The sequence below is a fragment of the Alnus glutinosa genome, chromosome 2, assembly GCF_958979055.1.
Source record: "Alnus glutinosa chromosome 2, dhAlnGlut1.1, whole genome shotgun sequence".
Classification (NCBI taxonomy): domain Eukaryota; kingdom Viridiplantae; phylum Streptophyta; class Magnoliopsida; order Fagales; family Betulaceae; genus Alnus; species Alnus glutinosa.
Genome location: NC_084887.1, coordinates 10,608,283 through 10,630,439, shown reverse-complemented (window position 1 = coordinate 10,630,439; position 22,157 = coordinate 10,608,283). Strand labels below are relative to the sequence as shown.

At 33.4% G+C, this 22,157-nt stretch overlaps 1 protein-coding gene across 1 annotated transcript; it reads right to left on the bottom strand.

The window, feature by feature from the left end:
• Nucleotides 1-20,268: 20,268 nt before the first annotated feature.
• LOC133861404 (F-box/kelch-repeat protein At3g06240-like) lies at nt 20,269-21,498 on the bottom strand. The gene has a single exon (XM_062297190.1). The coding sequence runs from the start codon at nt 21,123-21,125 to the stop codon at nt 20,301-20,303; it is 825 nt and encodes a 274-aa protein (XP_062153174.1). The 5' UTR covers nt 21,126-21,498; the 3' UTR covers nt 20,269-20,300.
• Between the last annotated feature and the right edge of the window lie 659 nt (nt 21,499-22,157).

Here is a 22,157-nt window from a genome sequence, read left to right as displayed (position 1 = left end):
AAGTCATTTTATTTTCCCCACAATAATATTATTTTTACTTGAATGTCTAAAATTCCTTGTGGATCGACCTCGGCATCACCAAGAATTTATTACTTATGATAACTTGCATTTGAGTTTGCAATCTTTTTGGGCATAGCACGGGTTGTGTTTGGGTTGACCCATAGTAATACCCCCAATGTTTAACCTAATATAAGTGTACCTTAACGAGAGTATTTGAGTTGGGTTTTAAGTGTGAAGAGGTGGACTTTTTGGCCTTCTAAGAGTTTCTTGTTAGGGCTGAACATTTGACTGGAATCTCTAACGCTTAAGTCCAAGCTTTTGAATTGGACGACAAACGTTCTAGTGATACATCAAACGTTCGAGTTGGGTGCCGAATGATCAAATGGGATGTCGAGAGCTTGTTTAGCAAATCAGATTCTGTTTTTATTTCTGAGAACTGTTTTTTAGAACAAAATAGAGGACAATTTTTTGTTGTTTTTTTCGCTAAAAGAGCATTTGACAAACTGTTTTTTAAAATAATTTTTGAAAACAAAAAACGGTGATGTTCAAGTGTTTGGACAATTGTTTTCAAAATAGTTTCTACTTAAAAAGAAAACAAAAACAATTGTTTTCAAAACTGTTATGTTGTCTTTCGCTTCACTCTTTCTACGTTATTTTTTTGTGAAAGTTTGAAGTTCTTCATATATTTTATGTTAACTTTTTTCCAGTGTGTATTCATATTCTTTTTGGGTATTTGTATTTTGATTGTGAATAAAATTTTCTTCAAGCATTTGTTCGTGTATATTTATAATTTATCTGAATGTTTTTGTTGCCATAAAAAAAAGTCTGGGCAATTCGACATGTTTGGGCAGTTGCAACTAACAAGAAAAAGAGTAATGCTAAAGATACTTTTCACTTTTGGAATGCATCAAGATGGGCAGCCAAAGGGCAGCAAACAGATCCAATAAAAAGTGTTTAGCATTACTCCCGATGGTGGACCAGACTTGACAATTTTTGGAGGGTTTAAATTGAAAAAAAATTAGGGAGGGCAAGATTTAAAAAATAAAAAAATAAAACTTTGGGGTAAAATTTTATTTTATTATTTTATTATTTTTAAATCTTTATTCTTTTTTTTTAAAAAAAAATCTTGGGACTTGGTGGCAGCCCCCTAGGCCCTTAATGGGTCCGCCACTTATTACTCCAAGAAAAAGACGTTACCTTTCTCCGCTCAACAAGCAAAAGATCATAGATTGCATTTTGATAGGTGATTGAGGCTAAAATTAAAATATATTAAGAATCAATTATTTTATCACTTTTATGTTGTTTATATTGTTTAAACACTGAATGGAAACTAGTTTTACATATATGTATATTAACTTAATTATAGATATTAATAGATTTTTATTCATACTTTGGCTCCATTTGGTCAAAAATTCTGATTCCGTCCCAACCCTTAAAACACATATTTTTTATATTTTCAAATCACAATTTTTTTAAAATGCCCTTTCAATTGATATATTTTATGTGATTTGGTTTAAATTACATTTTTAATCTACGAAATTATATTACAAAACGCACTCTAAGCCAAATACAAGAAAAAGGTTTCAAAATCAACTAGGAAATTTCAAAAGATGCAAGTTCTATTATGCAATACGTGTTCCAATTTCAAAAGATCCAATTTAAACTCAAATTTGATCCAAAAAGGGTTTCGAAACAAATCTCACTTTCAAAAATCTAATAATTGTGGATGTGATGGAAACATTTTTTCTGTTTTTTTTTTTTTTTTCTTATTTAGAAAAAAATAAGAATTAATTAATGTGATATAAAGAAAAAAATAATTTTAAATGTTTTTTTTTTAAAGAAAAATGAACAAAGTTGTTCGGCAATATGGCCAAAGAAATTTGACTATTTTTAAAAGAAAGAAAGAAAAAGAATAATAATAATAATAAAAAAAAGAATAAATTGCCAAATTGGCCTAAAAGAAGAGCGGCCTTTAAAGTATGAATGGGCACAGGTCGGGCAGAGCCAAGTATCGGCCATTTTGGCACATGGACCCGCACACTACGAGTTGTAAAAACCCTACCCGTTGCTTGGCTACAGTGAGTGGTATCTATCGGGTCTCGGGTTGGGCGGAGCGAGTTGAACAGGTTGGGCGTCCATTTCCCTCAAACCGATTCGAATTACTTACTGTGTGCCCGTATGAACTAAATAGAGAACTAAGAAGAAGGAAAACATGACAAAAAAAGAAGAAGAGAGACATGCATGTCAAAGGCTGCTTCAAGGACAATTGATGGGAAAGACGAATCAGACCCAAAAATCCCGTCAAAACAACATTTGCTTTTGTAAATTCAAAAATTGATATCTGCTCCTTAACTAAGCCAAGCTATGAACACATAAGAAAACTTCACCACTTACCAGTTAACAAAAATGAGCAGCGCAAGGTTAGGAAAATTATTTCGAGCTTAGAAGGAGGCTGAGCGAGTGAGTGGCTCTGAGGAGCGACGGCCCAAGAGTGATCCCACAGCTTCGGCAAATCGCTTAGCCCCACAAAATCCTTGACTTAAGAAGTCGAGTTTGTGACAATTTTATTTTGTGTGATGGTAACCCAAAGAAATACGACCTCTCTGAGATATACGGTTTATGCCGAAGAGGATTGCGCATGGAGTCCAAGATTATGTTGCAAGGCATTGATTTCTTCTTGAATGGCCAGTTAACGAAAATGAAAAAAGAAGAAAGAAGAAAGAAGAAAGAGGGGTGCGGCGCTGAGGAGAGACGAGTGAGGCTGTGATGTGAGGGGTGCGGCATAGGGTTAGAAACTTAGGATTTTTTAGGGTTAAAATGCGAGGCGGGTATCCGGGATTTAAAAAATGTTATACCCGCAACCAGCCCCGCACGGGTAGTCCGATTTGGTGCCTGGACCCACAATTTTACACATAAAATCCGGTCTTCGTAAGGCAGACGGGTTGGGTATTGCGGGTTTGGATGGGTTTTGCCCACTTCTACTTTATAGCCAAGGAATCAATCGGTCAGCGTTGACCGTTGTGGGTAACTCGTTCAAATTGGGATATGTCTCCTTTACATTTTTTTTTTTAATTATTTTTTTGAAATTTAACATTCTTGTAAGCAACAATCAAACTCAACCCAAAAACAACTTCAAAACAAATTGTACTTTCAGAAATCCATGTGTTTGCTAAAAAGTTTTGTTGTGAGTTTTTTAATTGAATAAAAATAAGCAGTGATTTATGTTATATGGAGTTAAAATGAGATTTGAATTCTTTTGTGAAAGAAAAGTGAAAAATGTTGTTTCATAATAGTTTAGAAATGATGTTAATTTTTTTTTTTTAGGGAAAAGTGAAAACAAAGACAAAGTCATTTGCCAAAGAGTAATGCTAAGAGCCATTATTTTATCCTCCCAAAGTTGATGTTACTTTTAAATTCACCATTGAATCAAAATCCAATAATGATCCTTTCTAAGTTCAATAATTATTTTAAGAATCACGTCAAATTGAAAGTATACAAAATAAAATAAGGGTTAAATACATATTTGCCCTCAGTGATTTAAAAACTTTATTTTTTGCCCCCTCAGTTTTCATTTTTTTATAGGTGATACCTATGCTTTGGGAAAAGACAAATATGGTACCTCCGTCCATTTTTTCGTCTAAAACTGACGGATTTCCACGTCAGCGACACGTGACACTATTCAAATTGGACATGTGGCCCCTATATATATTTTTTTTAATTTTTAATTTTTTTTTTAAATGGGGGGTGGTTTTGGCCACCCCCATTTTGGCCTTTGGGGGTAGCCGAACCACTCTCTAGGGCCATGGAGGTGGTTCGGCCACCCCCAAAACTGGCCTTAGTGGTGGCTCAGCCACCCCCTTGGCCAAAATGGGGGTGGTAGGCCACCCCCATGTGGCCCAAAGCCACCCTTACAATTTTTTTTTTTAAAAAAAAACTGAATATATATATATATATATATATATATATATATATATATATATATATATATATATATATATATATATATATATATATATATATGGGGGCCACGTGTCACTGACATGGAAATCTGTCAGTTTTGGATGGAAAAATGGACGAAAGTACCATCTCTGTTTTTTTCCATAACACATGTACCACTTATGAAAAAAAATAAAAACTGAATGAATTAAAATAAAGTTTTTAAACTAGATAAGTATGTAAGGTATTTAACTCATAAAATACATATATAGTCCCTAACTTCACTCTTCGCCAGACATCGCCCATAATTGCGGACGTAATGTTGTGGAAAATAGAGTCGATAATGACCCCAATAATTGAAGCCCTATTTATTATAAAAAATAAAATAAAAGGAAAGGCAAGTCCAGTTTTTCAAACCCGGCCACTTTAATGCTAAGACTTACCCTTTTTGGTTTGAATATTTTGGTTTAAATATCACACAAAAAATTTACATTGGTGTACAAAAGCATATTTTTACACTGGTGTGTGATTGATCGTGCTTCCCTAGAAAATAATAGACAAGTAATTTTAGAAAGATGATGCGTAGTTGATTACTTGATTAATAGAGAAATTATACTCTACTTGATGGAGAAGGATCGTCTCCCGTTCAAATGAATTGGGGTGGAGCTAATTACTATAAAAATAAGAGTAAAATTATATTTTTATTTTTTTAATAAATTTATCCTTCAACTTAAACTAACTGGCTCCACTTCAATTCATTTGAACTGAATAGGATTCAAATGCCTACTTGATGCAGTTGTTGTGGATGAGGAAAGGTGCCTCACACTAAAACCTAACTTCAACAATGACGGAAAATGCTAGACTTACAATTGTTGATATGTGTCATCATGTGATTTGAGAGTGTCTAAATTTTTTTTAGCAGCTGACGTGGCTCAAATAACATGCTGACACATGTTAGTAAGTTGCAAAAAAGTTATAGGTGTTATATTATGTATGGCGGTAAGGAAAGGTAACTTATGTTTTAACATATAGATATGATACGTTTACAACTTTTATACAACTCTTGTGCAACCCCAATAGCTTTTTTTTTTTAAAAAAAAAAAAAAAATCAATAATTTGATATTTAGGACTCATATGTAGAAAAATAGATTATATGATTAGTTTGAAAAAGAGTTATTAGAGTTGTATAATAATAATTTATCTTTAAGATATTGCCGCATAATAATTAGTCTTTTAGTTTTTATTTTTTTTCTTTAATTAGAGTTTCTTACCGAGTATTGTCACATCCTATCACAACAGGAATGATCAATCTCATAGATGGATACACAAAATGGCATTACATTAACAAATAGAACAATATAACCCTTGAAAGCACAAGAAAAGAGTTGAAATTTTGGAAAAAAAAAAAAAAAAAAAAAGGGTTAAATACCCTACTGTTACCTGAGTTTTAGGTTTTTTTAAATTTAGTACCTGAGTTTTTTATTTATTTCATAAGTGGTACATGAGTTAGAGGTAAAAACCCATTTAGTACTTCTGTTAAACTTTCCATTCAAATATTAAGGGTCCGCCACGTGTCAACCTCTGACATGTGACACTATATAAAAAAAAAATAAAAAAATAAAAAGAAAGAAAGAAAGAAAGAGGGGTGGCTGATTCTGGGGTGGCCAAACCACCCCCCATGGGCCACGGGGGTGGTTTGGCTACCCCCAAGGACCAAAACCCATCAATATATATATATTTTCAGCTACCCCTCTTCTTTTTTCTTTTTTCAATTTTTTATTTTTTAATTAATTTTTAAATATTTTTATATAGTGCCACGTGGCAACCTTAGAGGTTGACATGTGGCGAGCCATTAATATTTGGACGGGAAATTTAACAGAGGTACCAAACGGGTTTTTATCCCTAACTCAAGTATCACCTATGAAACAAATGAAAACTCAGTTACTAAATTTAAAAAAGCCTAAAATTCAGGTACCAATAGGGTATTTAACCCAAAAAAAAAAATTAATAATTTTGCTTGTTCCCAATGATAGTAAAAAAAAAAAAAAAAAAAAGACTAAAATACAAAAATTGCCTTATAATTTTCTAATAAGATAAAAATATCCTTATAAACTCTAAAAAAAAAAAACCAACAAAAAAAAACAAAAAACTATAACCTATATATTAAAAGGACAGAAATTTCCTACAACACACATATAAAAGGGACATGTGTCCTTTAAACATGTGAGAAATACATGTTTTTTTATTAATGCTATTAAAAAAGCATGTAAAAAGTACATGCTATTTAAATAACATGTGCTTCTCACATGCCAATGGACACATGTTAATCTTATATGTGGGTTGTAGAAAATTTATGTCTATATTAAAAAAAGAAAAAAAAATCATATTTAATGCCTAAATTTTCATCTTATTTGAATTTAGTCCTTAGGATTTCAATTTTAATAATAAGGTCATTAAGTTTTACTAAACTTTTAGAAAAAACTTCACTTATAACCCATGATCTTTCATCACTTTTGCAATTAAGTATTCAAACACTACAAAAAACCTTGAAATTTGCCACGTCCATTTTGACACGTGTACGGACACTGTACACGTGTCAAACAGGTTGCCACGTGCACTTCGCCACGCGTGAGACGCGTGTCAGATGTGCAAGTCACTAACTGTACATTTTGACACGTGTACAAAATACACGTGGCCACTTAGCCACGCGTATAAAAATACACATGGCTAACTGTTAGCCACGCGTATAGAAATACACATGGCTAACTGTTAGTCATGTGTATTTTTATTCGCGTGGCTAAATGGCCACGTGTATTTTGTACACGTGGCGAATTGTTTTTTTTAAAAAATCATATATTTTTAGCCACTTATTCCTTACCCACGTTGCTAAAATTAGGATTTTTTTTTAAAAAAAAAAAAAAAAATACAAGAAAAGAACAGATACGATCTGTTCTTTTCTTCTTATTTTTTTTTCTTTCTAATATTAATTGTATACGGTATACAGTATACGGAGGAAGCTAGGGCCGGTGTACGTCGTCGAGATTCGGCGATCCGGCGAGATCTGGAGAAAGGGCCGGTGTATCCGGCTAAATCGCTATTTTTTCAAGAAATCACCAAAAATCACCTTCATTCCCCCATGAAATCTAATCCAAGAAATTCTCCAAAAATCACCAAATTTCTCTGTCGACCCGCATTACCAAAAAATCACCAACAAAACACCAAAAAATACCAACAATCACCAACAATCACAAAAAATCAACAATAAAAACCAAAAATACAAACTTTCATATCAAAGAACTCAAAGAAACAGAAGGAAAAAAAAAAAAAAAAAAAAACCCAAAAAAAACGTCGGAAAAACACCCCCTTGGCTTCACCGGCGTCTGGCCATGACCCTCCGGACTCCGGCGCCGTCGTCGACCACGGCTCTCTCTCAGAATCGCTCCAGTTCTCTCTCTCTAGCTCTCTCAGTCTCCCTTTCCGTCTCCCTGTCTGTGTGAAGAAAAGGGGAAAAAAAAATGAAAGGCGTCTATGCGTGCAAGGGAAAAAGGGGAAGAAGGAAGAAAAAAGAAGAAAAAAAAGAGAAGAAAGGAAATGCGTCCTTGCAAGGGAAATAGGGGAAGAAGGAAGAAAAATGAAGAAAAAAAGAGAAGAAAGGAAATGCGTTATTGCAAGGGAAACATCGGAAGAAAGAAGAAAAAAAAGAGAAGAAAGGAATTCCTTGTAAGGGAAGGGAAATAGGGGAAGAAAAAAGAAAAAAAATGAAAAGAAAAGTCAAAGGGGGCATGGGGAAATGAAAAAGAGAGGAGAAAATGAAAAGATAAAGCTAGGGGCGGAAGAAATGGGAAAACAGAGGGGAAAATCTGAATATTTTAACCACGTGTGTTATTATAAACGTGGCTAAAATTTGCATGGGGAAATTTAAAAAAAAAAAAAGATGAGAAAATGAAAAGATAAAGCTAGGGGCGGGAGAAATAGGAAAACAGAGGGGAAAATCTGAATATTTTAGCCACGTGTCTTATTATACACGTGGCTAAAATTTTAAATCTTTAAAAAAATTTGAAAAAAATTTAAATTCCTAAAAAAATTATAAAAAATATAAATATTTTAGCCACGCATAATCCATAGACGTGGCCAATTGGCCACGCGTAATCCATACACGTGGCTAACTGTCATCTCGCCGCGTATAATAAATACACGTGGCTACAGTAACGGCTACTGTAGCCACGTGGCTAGTTGCATGTTTTTTTTTTTGTAAACATTAAATAGTATTAATTTAGGGCATCCATCTTTCTTTCTTTTTTTTTTAAAATAAAAAATAAAAAATAACCATCCGTTAAAATTTTTCGTCAAATCCTATTAAAATTTTCAAAATTTTCCCTTTCCCAAACTTGATGAGAATAACTATTTGTTGTGGCTATCTCAAGTGGTTCCTACCTTGAAAAGTCACGAGCTACCTCAATCGATGCTTGATGATTGTAATCAAGAAGTTCTTAATCCTAGCTACAAAATCTGGATTAAAAAAAATAAAGAATAAAAACTAAAAACCAAAATGTGACTTTTTTTTTTTTTTTTTTTTTTTTTTTTTTTTTTTTATAAAAAAAAGAAATTATTCGGAAACCACCCAGCGTTGTTTGGGCCACCCAAAAAATGCTTTTGAGTCATTCCTTAAACTTATAGGGGTGGTTAATTCGACAACCCCAGGGTGTTTTTTTTTTTTCTTTTTCTTTTTTTAAAAAATAATAATAAAAATAAAATTAGAATTTGTTTATTTTTATTTTTATTAAGGATATTTTTCTTATTTGGAGGACAATGGTAATTTTAGGTAGTTTATGAGAGAAATTGACTTAATTGATAGTTTTTATGAGACATTGACAATCAAGTAATAGTTTGAGAGAGATATGTATACTTTTTTTTTATTATTATTATGCTAATAATAATTAAAAAAAATATGTATTTTAATTGTAACATTAATTTTATGTATTATAAATAGCTAGCAATATAAGTATATATACTTTTTTATCTTGAAAAGTTATGATTTGGATGGATGAATTTTGGCACCTCAAGCACACATGCATTGTAGGAGAGAGAAATGCGTGCCGTGGATTTCTGAAGGTGGTGCGTTGACGTTTTGTGGCTGAGAGATTTTGGGTGGCAGGTGATGTGTAAGCGCATGGTGGATGGAGATTAGATTCACAAAATATTGGGATGAGGATCTCCTTAATTTATTTAACTAAAGGTCCGTTTAGGATTGCGATTTCAATAAGTGTGATTTTTAAAAAAGTACGATTTTTTAAAAAAGTACGATTTCAAAACACAGTTTATAAAAAAAACAATTTTTAAAATCGCACTTAGCGTTTGGTAATATTGATTGAAAAGTGTTCTTTTTGTCATTTGAGTATTTGGATAACATTAATATAAAAGTGCGATTTCATAAGCAAATTACCAGACATTTATTTATAACAGTAAAATAACTAATATTGTTTAAGTCTCTATTTCAATGCCTCTTGCATACCAAAGTATAACTTATTTATTATACAAACTATCACAAAATATTATTTTACAATATATATAACAAAAAAATGCATAGAAATACGTTACAGAATATATTCAGGAGATCTTTTCACCAATTTAAACGAAAAATGAATTTATATATATATATATATGCATTTTCTTGACATAAAGATTCGAAACAGATGTAGAATAGAAAATAGAATAGCGAACCATCAAATTAAACAAATAATGTCTAACAAATTTAACTTTTACAGAATTCACTAACAATTTAAACTAGTAGTTGATAAGAACAAGACAAACTGTACATTAAAAATTAGCCTAAAACATAAATAATAAAGTATTGTTTACAGCCCACAAATAGACCGAGCTATGTTGTCACGAACCACTATCATCTCCTCATCATGTATATTGCCATTGTTTTCTTGACTGGTACTCCATGTTTCATCATCATTGCTCTCTAGGTCATTGGAGATACTTTTATCCCACTTAAATCCCTTATCCTTCCTATCTGTATTCTAATAAAATTATGAAGTACTGCGGAGGCAACTACAATGAGCATTTGGTCTTTAATATCATAAGATGACATTTGCCTTAAAATTCGCCACCTATTCTTCCACACACCAAAAGTTCGCTCGGTCGCACTTCTAAGTGATGAGTGAACATAGTTAAACCTCTCTTCTATCCCATTTCCTCGACCAGCTCGTCGAAAATTTGGAAGGTGATATTTCTCCCCCTTGCAAGGTGTCAAGTATCCAGCATCAACTAAATAATATTTTCCTACACATGATAATAATAATAATCATCTGTAAGATATGCATTCATAAGAAATAAGAAAAGAAAAATACTATACCTGGTGGTGGTTTCGAAAAGTTGGCAGATGGCCTACGAATAGCATCTAAAAAAAATACGTGTATCATGTGCTGAACCTTCCCATCCTGCCATAATAAATGTGAAAAGTAAATCAAAATCGCATGCCGCCATAACATTTTGAGTTACTATTCCCTTTCTTCCGATGTATGGAATTTTCTTATCCTCTCTAACAGCTGGGACATGTGTTCCATCAATAGCACCAATGTAATCCTAAAATACAAATTTCATTAAATTTATATACTTACTAAATTACTTTAACAAAGGGTAAGCATAAATTGAGTAATACTAATGAAAAAATAAAATAAGTACCTTAAAATGTGGCCAATACAATTGACGATGCTGTATTTTTTTTGGAACTTCACTGAATGTAGGGTTAGAAGGTTTGATGAGATCCATTGCCATTAGATTAAGCGCTTTTATAACTTTATGCAAATGTCTCTGTATAGTCTCACCAGAATGTTGAAATCTTTCTTGAACCAATCTATTACACGATCCTTGTGCAAGTGTCATCAAACATATACCTACTGACTCTTCTAGTCTGATTTGCCTTGTGTGCTGAAGTCCATATGTATGTTGTAGAGTATTACATAATTGAAAGAAAACACATGGTTTCATTTTAAATATACCATGACATTTTGTCTCGTTACAAGTCAATGTATATATTAACTACTTATACCTAGTTTCTTTAGAGTCTCTATAAGGTTGTTTAGCAATGTGTTTAATGGCATACACCACTAATGCACGACATCCAGCAGAAACAAGATGGTAAAATTCATCATCATGACCATCAGCATTCTCATCATTATCATGGCAATGATCATCATTACCATAATCCATATAGTCATCACAGTCCATGTATATGAAATCTAAAAAAAATAACAATTAATAAGATAGAACATTACAAACTAAATGTTTTGGAGAAATTGTTCAACAATCACAACCTAGAAAATCACATTGTTCAAATATAAAATATCATAAGCTGCAGCAAGTGGAGAAAATAAAATCACATAGTCCAAACATTTTTTTTAAGCATAAAAAAACACATAGTTTATCCACTTGCTAATCAAATAGAGAAGTTGCGTCCCCCCAACAATTCTGCTTCATCTTTTAGAAACATAAGCTGCAAATGTAATTTTTCCATCACAATAAACATATCTCTCTTCTTTCTATTCTGGAAAATACGAGCTGCAATACGATAGAGATCTGAACCCTCCTCAACACCTTCCAAGGTGCACACACACTCCATGACATCACGAATACTGCTACCTAAATTCCCCGAACTAGGTTGCCTCCTTAGCTCTACAGCATCACTGATACGACTGAGCTCGTGTATTAGCTTTGACACTGTTCCTACTTTCTTCCCTTTACTTTGCATGGAGGTAGCTACTCGCTTCTTTCTATTTTCTTGGGGTGGCTGTGTAGGATTAGGCAGCTGTGTAGAATTAGATAGTTGTGTAGGACTAAGTATCTTAATATCGTCATAACCATTTTGAGGATTTAGCTCACCAGATGAGTCATATGACACATCCACGAGAGTCTCAAAATTAGGAGGAAAAACACCTGAATAAGGGGTCCATGAATTTTCTCCAATGGCCGCAGTATCTTTGAACATAATGTCTAATAAATGAAGATTCTCTAAACCTTTTTCCCGAAATTTTGAAGCATCGGGAACCTCCTACATAATTAAAATGGCTATATTAATAGCTAAAAATATGTTATATTCCTTTTTTTTTTTTTTTAAAAAAAAAAAGACATAAATTGGCTATGAAAAACACACCTTTAACTTCCTATCCCACCACTCATTTGTTACAGATACTGTTCCTTTGGCTGCATCCCATCCCAATCCAGTTTCACTTCCATTCAATTTGTTCCATAGAATCCAATATTTCTTCAATGTATCCCACTTATTCTTGAATTTACGATATTCCCATGACTTACCGGTCTTATTTTTAAATGCCACTTCAATCTTCTTCTATCCTATTTTTGTAAAGTGTGTATTTGGTCGATTACAGTTAAACACCTCATCCACATAGACTTCACAAAAGATTTTAGTAAATTGAACTGTCCAAAGAGCTCTAGCATCTGAATTACTTTGTTTTGATTCAGAGTTGGGATTGGACTTCATATTTTTATTATCCATTTACAAAATTATAATTTTAATGTTAGATCAAAACATTGATCTACTAAAAAAATAATCTATGATTGATGAAAACAAAATTTAATCCGTGTTCACTGTTTAGAGAAAAATTAATACATGATCGATTAAATCAAAATTTAAATTGTGTTCACCGAACAATATTCTATCTTAAAAAAATCAACAAGTAACCCACTAAAAAATCAACATTGACTAATCACTACAATCTGTCAACATCGGACAATTTAATCAACAACAATTCATGTTCACTAAACAGTTCACGTAATCAAAATCAACATTGAACAGTATTTTATCTTAAAAAACAATAATCAGTAATCCATTAAAAAAATTAAACAAGTGACTAAACACTGTTTAAAAAATCAAACTGATATTAAATAAAAAATATAAACGTGATTGGTATGTTGAACGCTGCGCAGAGTGAATAGTGACTAATCACTGTTTTATGATCTGCGCAGAAAGCCATCAATAACAAAAAAAAAAAAAAAAAAAAAGTGCCTATCACTGTTTAGTGAACAGTGACCTATTACTGTTCACTGAACAGTGATCTACTTAAAAAAATTTAAAACCTGTACAGTGATCACAATGAATTGTTAAAAATATGTTATACTAAAATTTATGTTTCGAATATATATATATATATATATATATATATATATATATATATATATATATATATATATATAAAAGTGATCATTAACTGTCCTGCGCAGAGTGAACAGTGATTGATCACTGTTCTGCGCAGGAAGCCATCAGTCAGAAAAAGTGATGTACCAATCATTGTTCAGTGAACAGTAACCGTGTGAACTGTTCTCTAAACAGTGATTTAATAAAAAAATTTAAACGGAATCATAGTAAAAAAAAACTGTGCCATTTACTGTTCCGTAAATAGTGACCTATCACTGTTCACTGAACAGTAATTTATTGAATAAACAAATTTCATCAATTACACTTGTTTCCTGCAGCAATCGATTAAACAAAAGAAAAAAAAAATTAAATCAAACGTTCAGAAATATTCATGTGCGTCGTCAACGTTTAGAAACCTCTCTCTTCAAATCTAGACCTTTCCAGCATATTTAACAGAACATACACGTATCTCAAGAACATTTCACCAGCCCCTTTATCTTTCTTCTTAACATATCCGCAAATGTGGCATATCAAAGCACATACTATCCTTCTACCCTTCTTTCTCAACAGAAATCTCTCAAAGTTTATCAAAGCCTTTTCATTTATTTAAACAAAACCACACAAACAAGCAAGATAGTACAAAACTTTGCAAAAAGTATCACTGATTATAAGGTAAGATGCTTACCTGAGATTTGGAGACAAGATGCAGAGGAGAACGACAGTCTGGAGCCGGCCAAAGCTTGTGAGAAAGAGAAGAGAGACAGAGAAGAACAAGAAAAAGAAGAAAAAAAACGAGGGTTTTAACATATTTTAGGTGGGTATTTTTGAAATTTTTTTTCTTCTCGCTCGAAAATTTTCGCCAGATATTTGCTATGCGAAATCGCAATTTTGGTTTAAGTTCGTGCTTTTCAATTAAGCACCTCCATACCTGCTGCCAGAAATCGTGGTTTTTTCCACAATTTTAGAAAATGCGATTTTAAATCGCAATCCCCAAACGCCCCACGATTTGCGATTTCCTTTAAAATTGCAGATTATTTTGGCAAATAAGCAACCCCAAACGGGCACTAAATTTGAGAAAATTAGAACAAGTAATTATGATATACCACTTATAGAACCCATTCGACTGGATAAGTGGTTAAACAACTCAATTTTTATCCTGTCAGGTGGGTCTTATAAATAGTTTCTCACAATCATCTACCCTTGAGTCCTTTAAATCCCTATAAATAATTTAATGGGATCATAATCTAATGTGGAGTGATTTAGACAAATCATTTTTATTTATTTATTTTTTTAAAAAAATAGTAATAAGAATGGATTGATGTAATATAAAAAATCTACTTAAAAGTATACTTAAATTCAATGCAAGCATCACACGTTTTCAGTGCAAATAATTAATTTTATACAAGACAATTAGATTGTATCTGGTCAAGTGCAAATAATAAGTGATAAAAGATACTTGGTTGCCAACAAATAATTTTTTAAGCAATTTACTAAACTAAGCTTGTTAATCAGCCTTCCAAGCTTGTTAAAGAAATATACATATATTTAGAAGGCATTTCAATTGCTCACTTTTTCTTTTTCTTTTTTTGCCACAAGTAGGGATGTAAATGAAGTAAAGCTTTATGTGAGCTAGCTCGGGCTTGGCTCGATAAGGCTCAACTCGTGCGCGACTCGGTTATTAAATGAGCCATTCGTGGACATGAAACTATACTTGATTAATAAACGATATATAACCGTATAAAACTCGGCTTGTTCATTTAAAGTTCGCAAACATACTCGTAAAAAGGCTCGACTCGCTTATTAGCGCGACTTGTATATATTTATTAATAAATATATGCATATATATATTGATAAAAATAACTTATTTAGCATATCACTTATTAATTAACAATAACTAATTATTGTTATACAATATATAATTATTAATTATATCTATAAGTTTCTATATAATATATAATTTAAAGAGAAAAGATAATTAATATGATTATATCTTATATGATATAAGAGACTAAGACTTTAAGTCTAATAATTGAATATCTAATGATTGTTGAATAAACAATAAATTGTTAATCATATGATTTAATGAAAATCTTGATACTTAATCGTACTATTCAAATAATCATATCATATACAATGACAATGTAATTGGTATAATCATAAATCAACTGATTAACATTGAAATCAACAATATGTTTCTTATAATCACAAATTAAGTATAATCATTAGAATTCATATCATTAGATTATATGATCATATGTATTATCACTAGAATTTATATGAAATATATATGATCTAACAATTTATATGATATTAAATTTTATGTGATATGGCACATTATATCTTTATAATATAATGTAATAATCATATCAACAATACTTATTTTGTATCATTGTATAATTAAGTATGATTCAAGTTCTAACAATGTACTATGATATAACAAAAATAGCTAGGTGATATGATCTAACAATTCATTTTATTAAATTTAAGTATAATCTAACAATTTATATGATATTAAATCTCATGTCATATGTCACAATGTATAATGTATTAATCATATCAACAATACTTATTTTGTATCATTGTATAATTAAGTGTGATCCAAGTTCTAACAATGTACTATGATCTAACAAGAATAGTTAGGTGATATGATCTAACAATTCATTTGATTAAATTTAATATGATCTAACAATTTATATGATATTAAATCTTATGTCATATGGCATAATGTATATTTATTATGTCCCCAAGGGGTAGCTCAATCGGCTGGGGACCACACCTCATGAACCGGAGGTCACTAGTTCAAATCATCTCTCCCCCCTCTTGTGTGGACATGTCAAAAAAATGTATAATTATTATTGGATCTAATAATTCTATGGTCCAATCTCCTATGTATTTGAATTATAATGATAATACATTAATGCCTATCTAGTTATATTATATCATATAAATGTTAAAGCTTCAAAGGCTCTTTTCTCTCTCTTCGACTCTCACTCTCTCTGTCTGTAAAACAAAGACACAAGCTATTGATCGCCGGGAAGGGGGGCTTCTAAGCCTCCCTTCCCCGGTGGATTTTTTTGTTTCCTCCATGGTGTTGACCATGGGAGGTTGTTGTTCTCCCAGTCATCTTGGCTGTGGAGTTTTGTTTCTCCGAGTCCTATGGACTCTGAAGTTTGTGTTGTTTGTGTTTGTTTCCTTTTCTTTCTTCTTGTTCTCTGACAGGAGGTCCTTCCAGAGGTGTCCGGTGGGGTGTTCTTGTCGTCGTTTTGTCTTGCCGGTGGAGCATATTGTGCATTAATCGTCTTCAAATTTTGACGCTAGATCAACGGCTATCCATCGGCTTTCTTGAGACACGCGCCGCCCAGATGGGTTCACCGGCGCTTTCTTGTTCCGCCGCTGCTGTTTTCAGCTGTCGGGATCACTGGTGGCCGGCGCGTGATTGTCACGCGCCAGTGAAGTTTTCTCTTCTACCGGCGCGTGGTGTCTCGTTCCGGCGTTTTTTCGCCTAGCAAAGGCGGCGGTCGGGGCTCTGGGTGGCTGATCTGTCGGCTGGCGGTTTCGGGGGAGGCGCGTGTTGTACACGCGCCAGTCTCCAGCGAAGGCAGTGCTCCCCCTCTGACGTTTTTGGATTGTATTTTCTGCTAGTTGTATTTGTGTATTCTCTTGTTTCTAGGTGCAGTTGCTTATGTGTGGCTCAAGTTTTACTAGAATTTTCTTTGTTTAGGGGCTAATTGTAATTTTAGTGAAATTTGAGATTCTACATATGTAATTGTTTTTTTAAGTCAGATCCTTCTGACTTAAGAGTATGTGGGGGGACATGTCCCTCATTGCTCATGATGTAGCCTTAGGGCATTCAGATCCTAAATAGCACATGCTATTTGTTCAAAAAAAAAAAAAAAAAAAAAAAAACATATCATATAAATGTTATTATTAGATATTGTCATACTAATTAGGAAGTTAGGATAACGCATTAATCCTATGGTCCTATCTCATAATTCATTGACTTTGACTCCTAAGCCTATGAACTATGATTAAGTGTAATTTGTGTAAATGCGTAATTACGAATTATAAATTTATGATTAACATTTAACATATTAACTAATTAACTAATTAAGTATAAATATATAATTATATCAATATGACAATATGTAACTTATAAGTTAGAATTAATTATTTTTAAGTATAAATAATAATTTTTTAATTAACTTATAGTAATATCATGATATAGAAAACATTTATCAACTATGAATTTAAAGTCTAATTATGATATTCTTACAAATATTATTTCATATTTAACACATGAATCACAAAGTCAAAATTAATCAACATCTAGGTTCCAATTTTCAAATTATTTATCAACATATCTAAAAAATATGTGCCTTGAATCATGATGTGCATAAATGATATATGTTAGATTTAAATCTATGAATCATTCATTTATTTTTTTTTTTTGAAACTTGAATCATCATATTAATGACCGTTAGATTTAAATATGTGAATAAATGTAAACCGTTGGATGGCTATGGGCTAATGTGCATTACAACTATATATAGGGCCTGACTAACACTGAAATTTATTTAGTGTTTCGCACAGTATTTTGCATTTTCAACACCTAGGATTGGTGGATCATGCGGTTTGGTCTGATCGTACATATATATATATATATATATATATATATATATATATATATATATATATATATATATATATATATATATATATATATATATATATATATATATATATATATATTATTCGCCATAATTTAGTTGAGAATTCAAAAACTTTCAAATGCCCTTAAAATAACACCTCTTCCACTACTCCTCCCAACCTTTCCCTATCTTCAACCCCCTTAATCTTGCGACCCAATTTTTCCGAATTTGAATTTTTTGATTTTGGCTCCCCTCATGAATATAAGCAACATTTTTATTTTATTTTATTTTTATTTGCTTATTTATTTGTGCAAAGTGGTGGTCAAATTGAGTAGGAGGAATGTATAACATCAAATGTGAAACGTCATGTTTTAAAAATTAAAAAATAAATTTTCACTTGCATCACATGCACCTTCTTCTTCAATGCTGATAAGAACATGGCAAGTTGTTAGGAATTTATAGGAATTGCTAAAGTTCAACGAGAAAACCGAAGGAGAGATGATGGCATTATTTGCAGAGAGGGGCTCGAGTTTGGCATCTTGAGGCTTGGTTGTTTCTGTGCATCCGACACAAGAATATTAATATATTTTTTTATTTATTTTTGAGATTTGTTACTATATTTATATTTTCACATACAGCCGAAGAAATCAAAAGTGGAATAAAAAGGAGAAAAAAAAAAGTTTATCCAGAAGAACAAGCAACATCAATCGATGATGGGTAGGGCGTCTACGTCCTCCACCCTCTACAAACCACAAAAATCCACCTTTCAGTTCATTATATTTAAAAAAGCAAACCCATATCTGGAAAAAAAAATAGAACAAAAAAAAAAAGAAAAGAAAAAGAAGAAGAAACAAACCCATCGTTCAGTTCATTAGATTTTAAAAATAAATCCATATTTGAAGGGATGAGAAAGAGAATAAACAAAACAAAACAAAACAAAAAAAAACAAAACAAAAAAAGAAAAAGAAAAAAGAAAAAACCAAACCCATCGTTGAGTTCCATCCTCTACATGGTTTTCTTCTTCTTCTTACCTTTTTGTCAATGGTTTTTTGCTTGCGTGGTGCTCTCTGGCAGTGGCGTACGGTGGGCGGTGGGTGGTGAGCTACGTACAATGGTCAGTGTACAGTGGGCGTTGCTTGACAGAGGGAGATTTGGAAGAAATTTAGCCCAGAAGTTTTTTGCATTTCGGGGATGTTTTGGGGATTTTCATAAATGGTTTCAGGATTTCTTTCTTTTTTTTTTTTTTTTTTTTTAATTGAGCTGATGTGGCAGGCTGACTTAAGAATGTCACATCAGCCTGTTCGTAGCCCTGTTATAACCGAGTCTACAAAATTACGACTCTCATTTTTTTTTTTGGTGACTTCTCACAAAGTTTAAACGTTATTTCTCCTTTACAATTTACAATTTTCAAAAGAGATAATTGTACCGCTGGTCTTTGGAGTTGACCTAAATTACGAATCACTCCCTGTGGTACAAAAAGTTCATGGATAGTTATTGTAGTAAACTATAATTACAAATCATTCTCTGAACCCGTTTTTTCGTCCACCAAATTAACAGAGTCTGTTAGTTTGCCACGTTATACCAAATAGGAAATCAATGTGTCCATTACAATAAAAAAATATAAATATATTAAAAATATAAATAAATAAAACTTAAAAATTATTTTTTTAAAAAAGAAAAAAATAATAAGAAAATAGTTAACGGGTGGCCTCTAGGCCACCTTCAGATGCATCTAGGGTTGGCTCGATTCGCTCAAAGGCCACACCAGGCTTGGGGGAGGCCGCGCGCAATCCCCAGAGGTGGTCGGGGGTGGCCGCACGCTACCCCAAGGGGCAATTGGGCAGCCACCTCTTCACTATTTTTTTTTTAATTTTTATAAAAAAAATGGTTTTTAAGTTTTATTTATTTATATTTTTAATAGATTTATATTTTTTTTATTGTAATGGACATGTGTCGATTTTCTATTGGGTATAACGTGGCAAACTAACGGATTATGTTAACTTGGTGGACGGAAAACGGGCTCAGGGAGTGATTCGTAATTATAATTTATCAGAAAGACTCTTCATGAATTTTTTATACTACAGGAAGTAATTCGTAATTTATGCTAACCTCAAAGACCAGTGATGCAATTATTCATTTTGAAAAAGTCAGCTATTAAATTTATACAACTCACATGAATGTGACTAAATGTGTGGATGGGCAGGAGAATGGGCTTCACTTTTTCAACTGTTTGCGTACGTTCACAACAACTACAATGATTTTTGTTTACGATGACTTTTCAAGTCCAACTTCTCATTAATTAAAGTCGAGTTTCCATTCCCCCTATCTAACCTAAGGATAATGCTAAAAATACAACATTGCCCTAACTATTGCACAACTCCAAAGCACATTGGGGTGAGACCTATTATGAATCCCACCTCAATGTACCCTGAAATTATGTAATAGTTGGGATGTAGTTGCACATGAATCAGGCCCCTCATCTAAATGACGAAATCGATTGTCACGTGAAACTAAAGTCATTAATGATGCATATCAAACAAGCTAAAAAGTAAAATTCAAAGAAAATATCCAAACACACCTCCTTCAAACGAAACCGAAGTGGGTGTGTAAGCTAAAACTTGCAACGATTCCTTTACCCCATGGTCAACTTGATCAACATTTCTTACTGTTTGGGTAAAAGGGTCATACAACACCAGCTCCCCTTCGCCGTTCTCCATAAACAACTCGCCGTTCTTCCAAAAACCCAACGGCCATTCCAGGCCGGGAAAAGCTTCAATCCTCAGAAGCCGAGTCCACGACTCCTTCACACCAAATTCAAGCAGCACCCATATATCAAACAATTTCCCCTCCCATTTGCTTTTATTACGCACAACAACCATCGCAACCGATTCGTTTAGCACCATCAGAGCCCTCACATCACTGCGCCTCCCAAAAACACTAGCATCCGGCAACGACGTCGTCCTGAACACCTCCTCGCTCACATCGAAAGCAACAATCTTTTCATCCTCAACACTGCGTAACGTCCACCAGTAACATACCCCATTTGCATATGCCCACCGTGACCGCGAATTGGGTCCGTTGCAATCGGGCACGTCTCCATCCACGTTAAGCTTTCTCCAAGAATCACCGCTTCTTAGCCTATACACCTCCGCCACCCGGTTCAGACGAAGAACTTCACGGTTCGTAATGGAAACCGGCGGATCACGCTCCGGAACATAACAAGTCCGCATAACCACAAACTCATTTCGTTTGTGGTCGAAGCCCGAAGCATACAGTGTCCACGTTGGACACACAAGGCAGGGCCTTGAGCTCTGAAGTGGCGGGGTTCCAGACAAAGATGTCGCCGCCGTAGAAGTAATCAAAGAGACAGAGCAAGCCATTACAGGAATCCACAATGCTAAGCCCACGTGGGCTTCGTATGGGAAGATTTTGAGGAGTTTGAGAGGCGAAGGCAATGGTTTGGTAGGAGAGGAAAGAGCAAGTCTGCCTTTTGGGAATGGATGGGGCGGTGAGTTTTACGAGAAGGAGCTGATGGGCGGCGGCGGCGGTGAGAATGGAGTGGTTGAGGAGGTTTTTGGATACATAATTGGGGTTGCCGATGTGGGAGAGCCAGGATTTGCAGACAGATCTGAATCGGAGAAGAGACTTTGGAGGCAGCCTGGAGAGGATATTGAGAACCACATCCTCAGGGAGATAGGTGGACATGGCTGATGAGTGATGGCTCTGCTCCGAATTGGCAGGGTAGTCGCGCTTATGAAGATTCCATTTCCGTGTAAATTATATATAATATTATATAATATTGGGGGAGGAATTTAGTATTGATAATGACGTGATTATGGTACAATGGAATGGGAACGATGAATTAGGAAAATGCTAAAATTACAGTAAGTGTACAATTTTAAGTGTGTGGGTCTCATTCCAATATGTTTTGGAGTTGTCCACTTGTAGTGTATGTATTACAGCCCGATGAATTAATGTAATCCACCTAAACAATCTACCTTTTTGATTTTATCTCTCACTTTTGAAACACTTCCTACATCAAACTCTCTAAATATTTCTCTATTTTAATTATATATTGTTTTTTTATTAGTTTGGACACCAACCAATTTAACTGTATGAACATCAAATTTTCTTACAAAAAACAATCCAACCACAATCGGCTACCCACATAACAAAAAACTTCTGAACCCAAAGCACAACAATTACCAAAAAAAAAAAAAAAAAAAAAATATTTTTCTACCAATTTGAAGACGACCCAGATCGAACGACTTTCAGAGGGATGAGGAGCACGGCGAGGAGCTCGGATTTTCTACCAATTTTAGAGGGGCGAGGAGCTAGAAACCCGGATCCGACGACGAGGAGCTAGAAAATAGGGATTTTCTCCGATGACGAGGAGGAGCTTGAATTTTCTA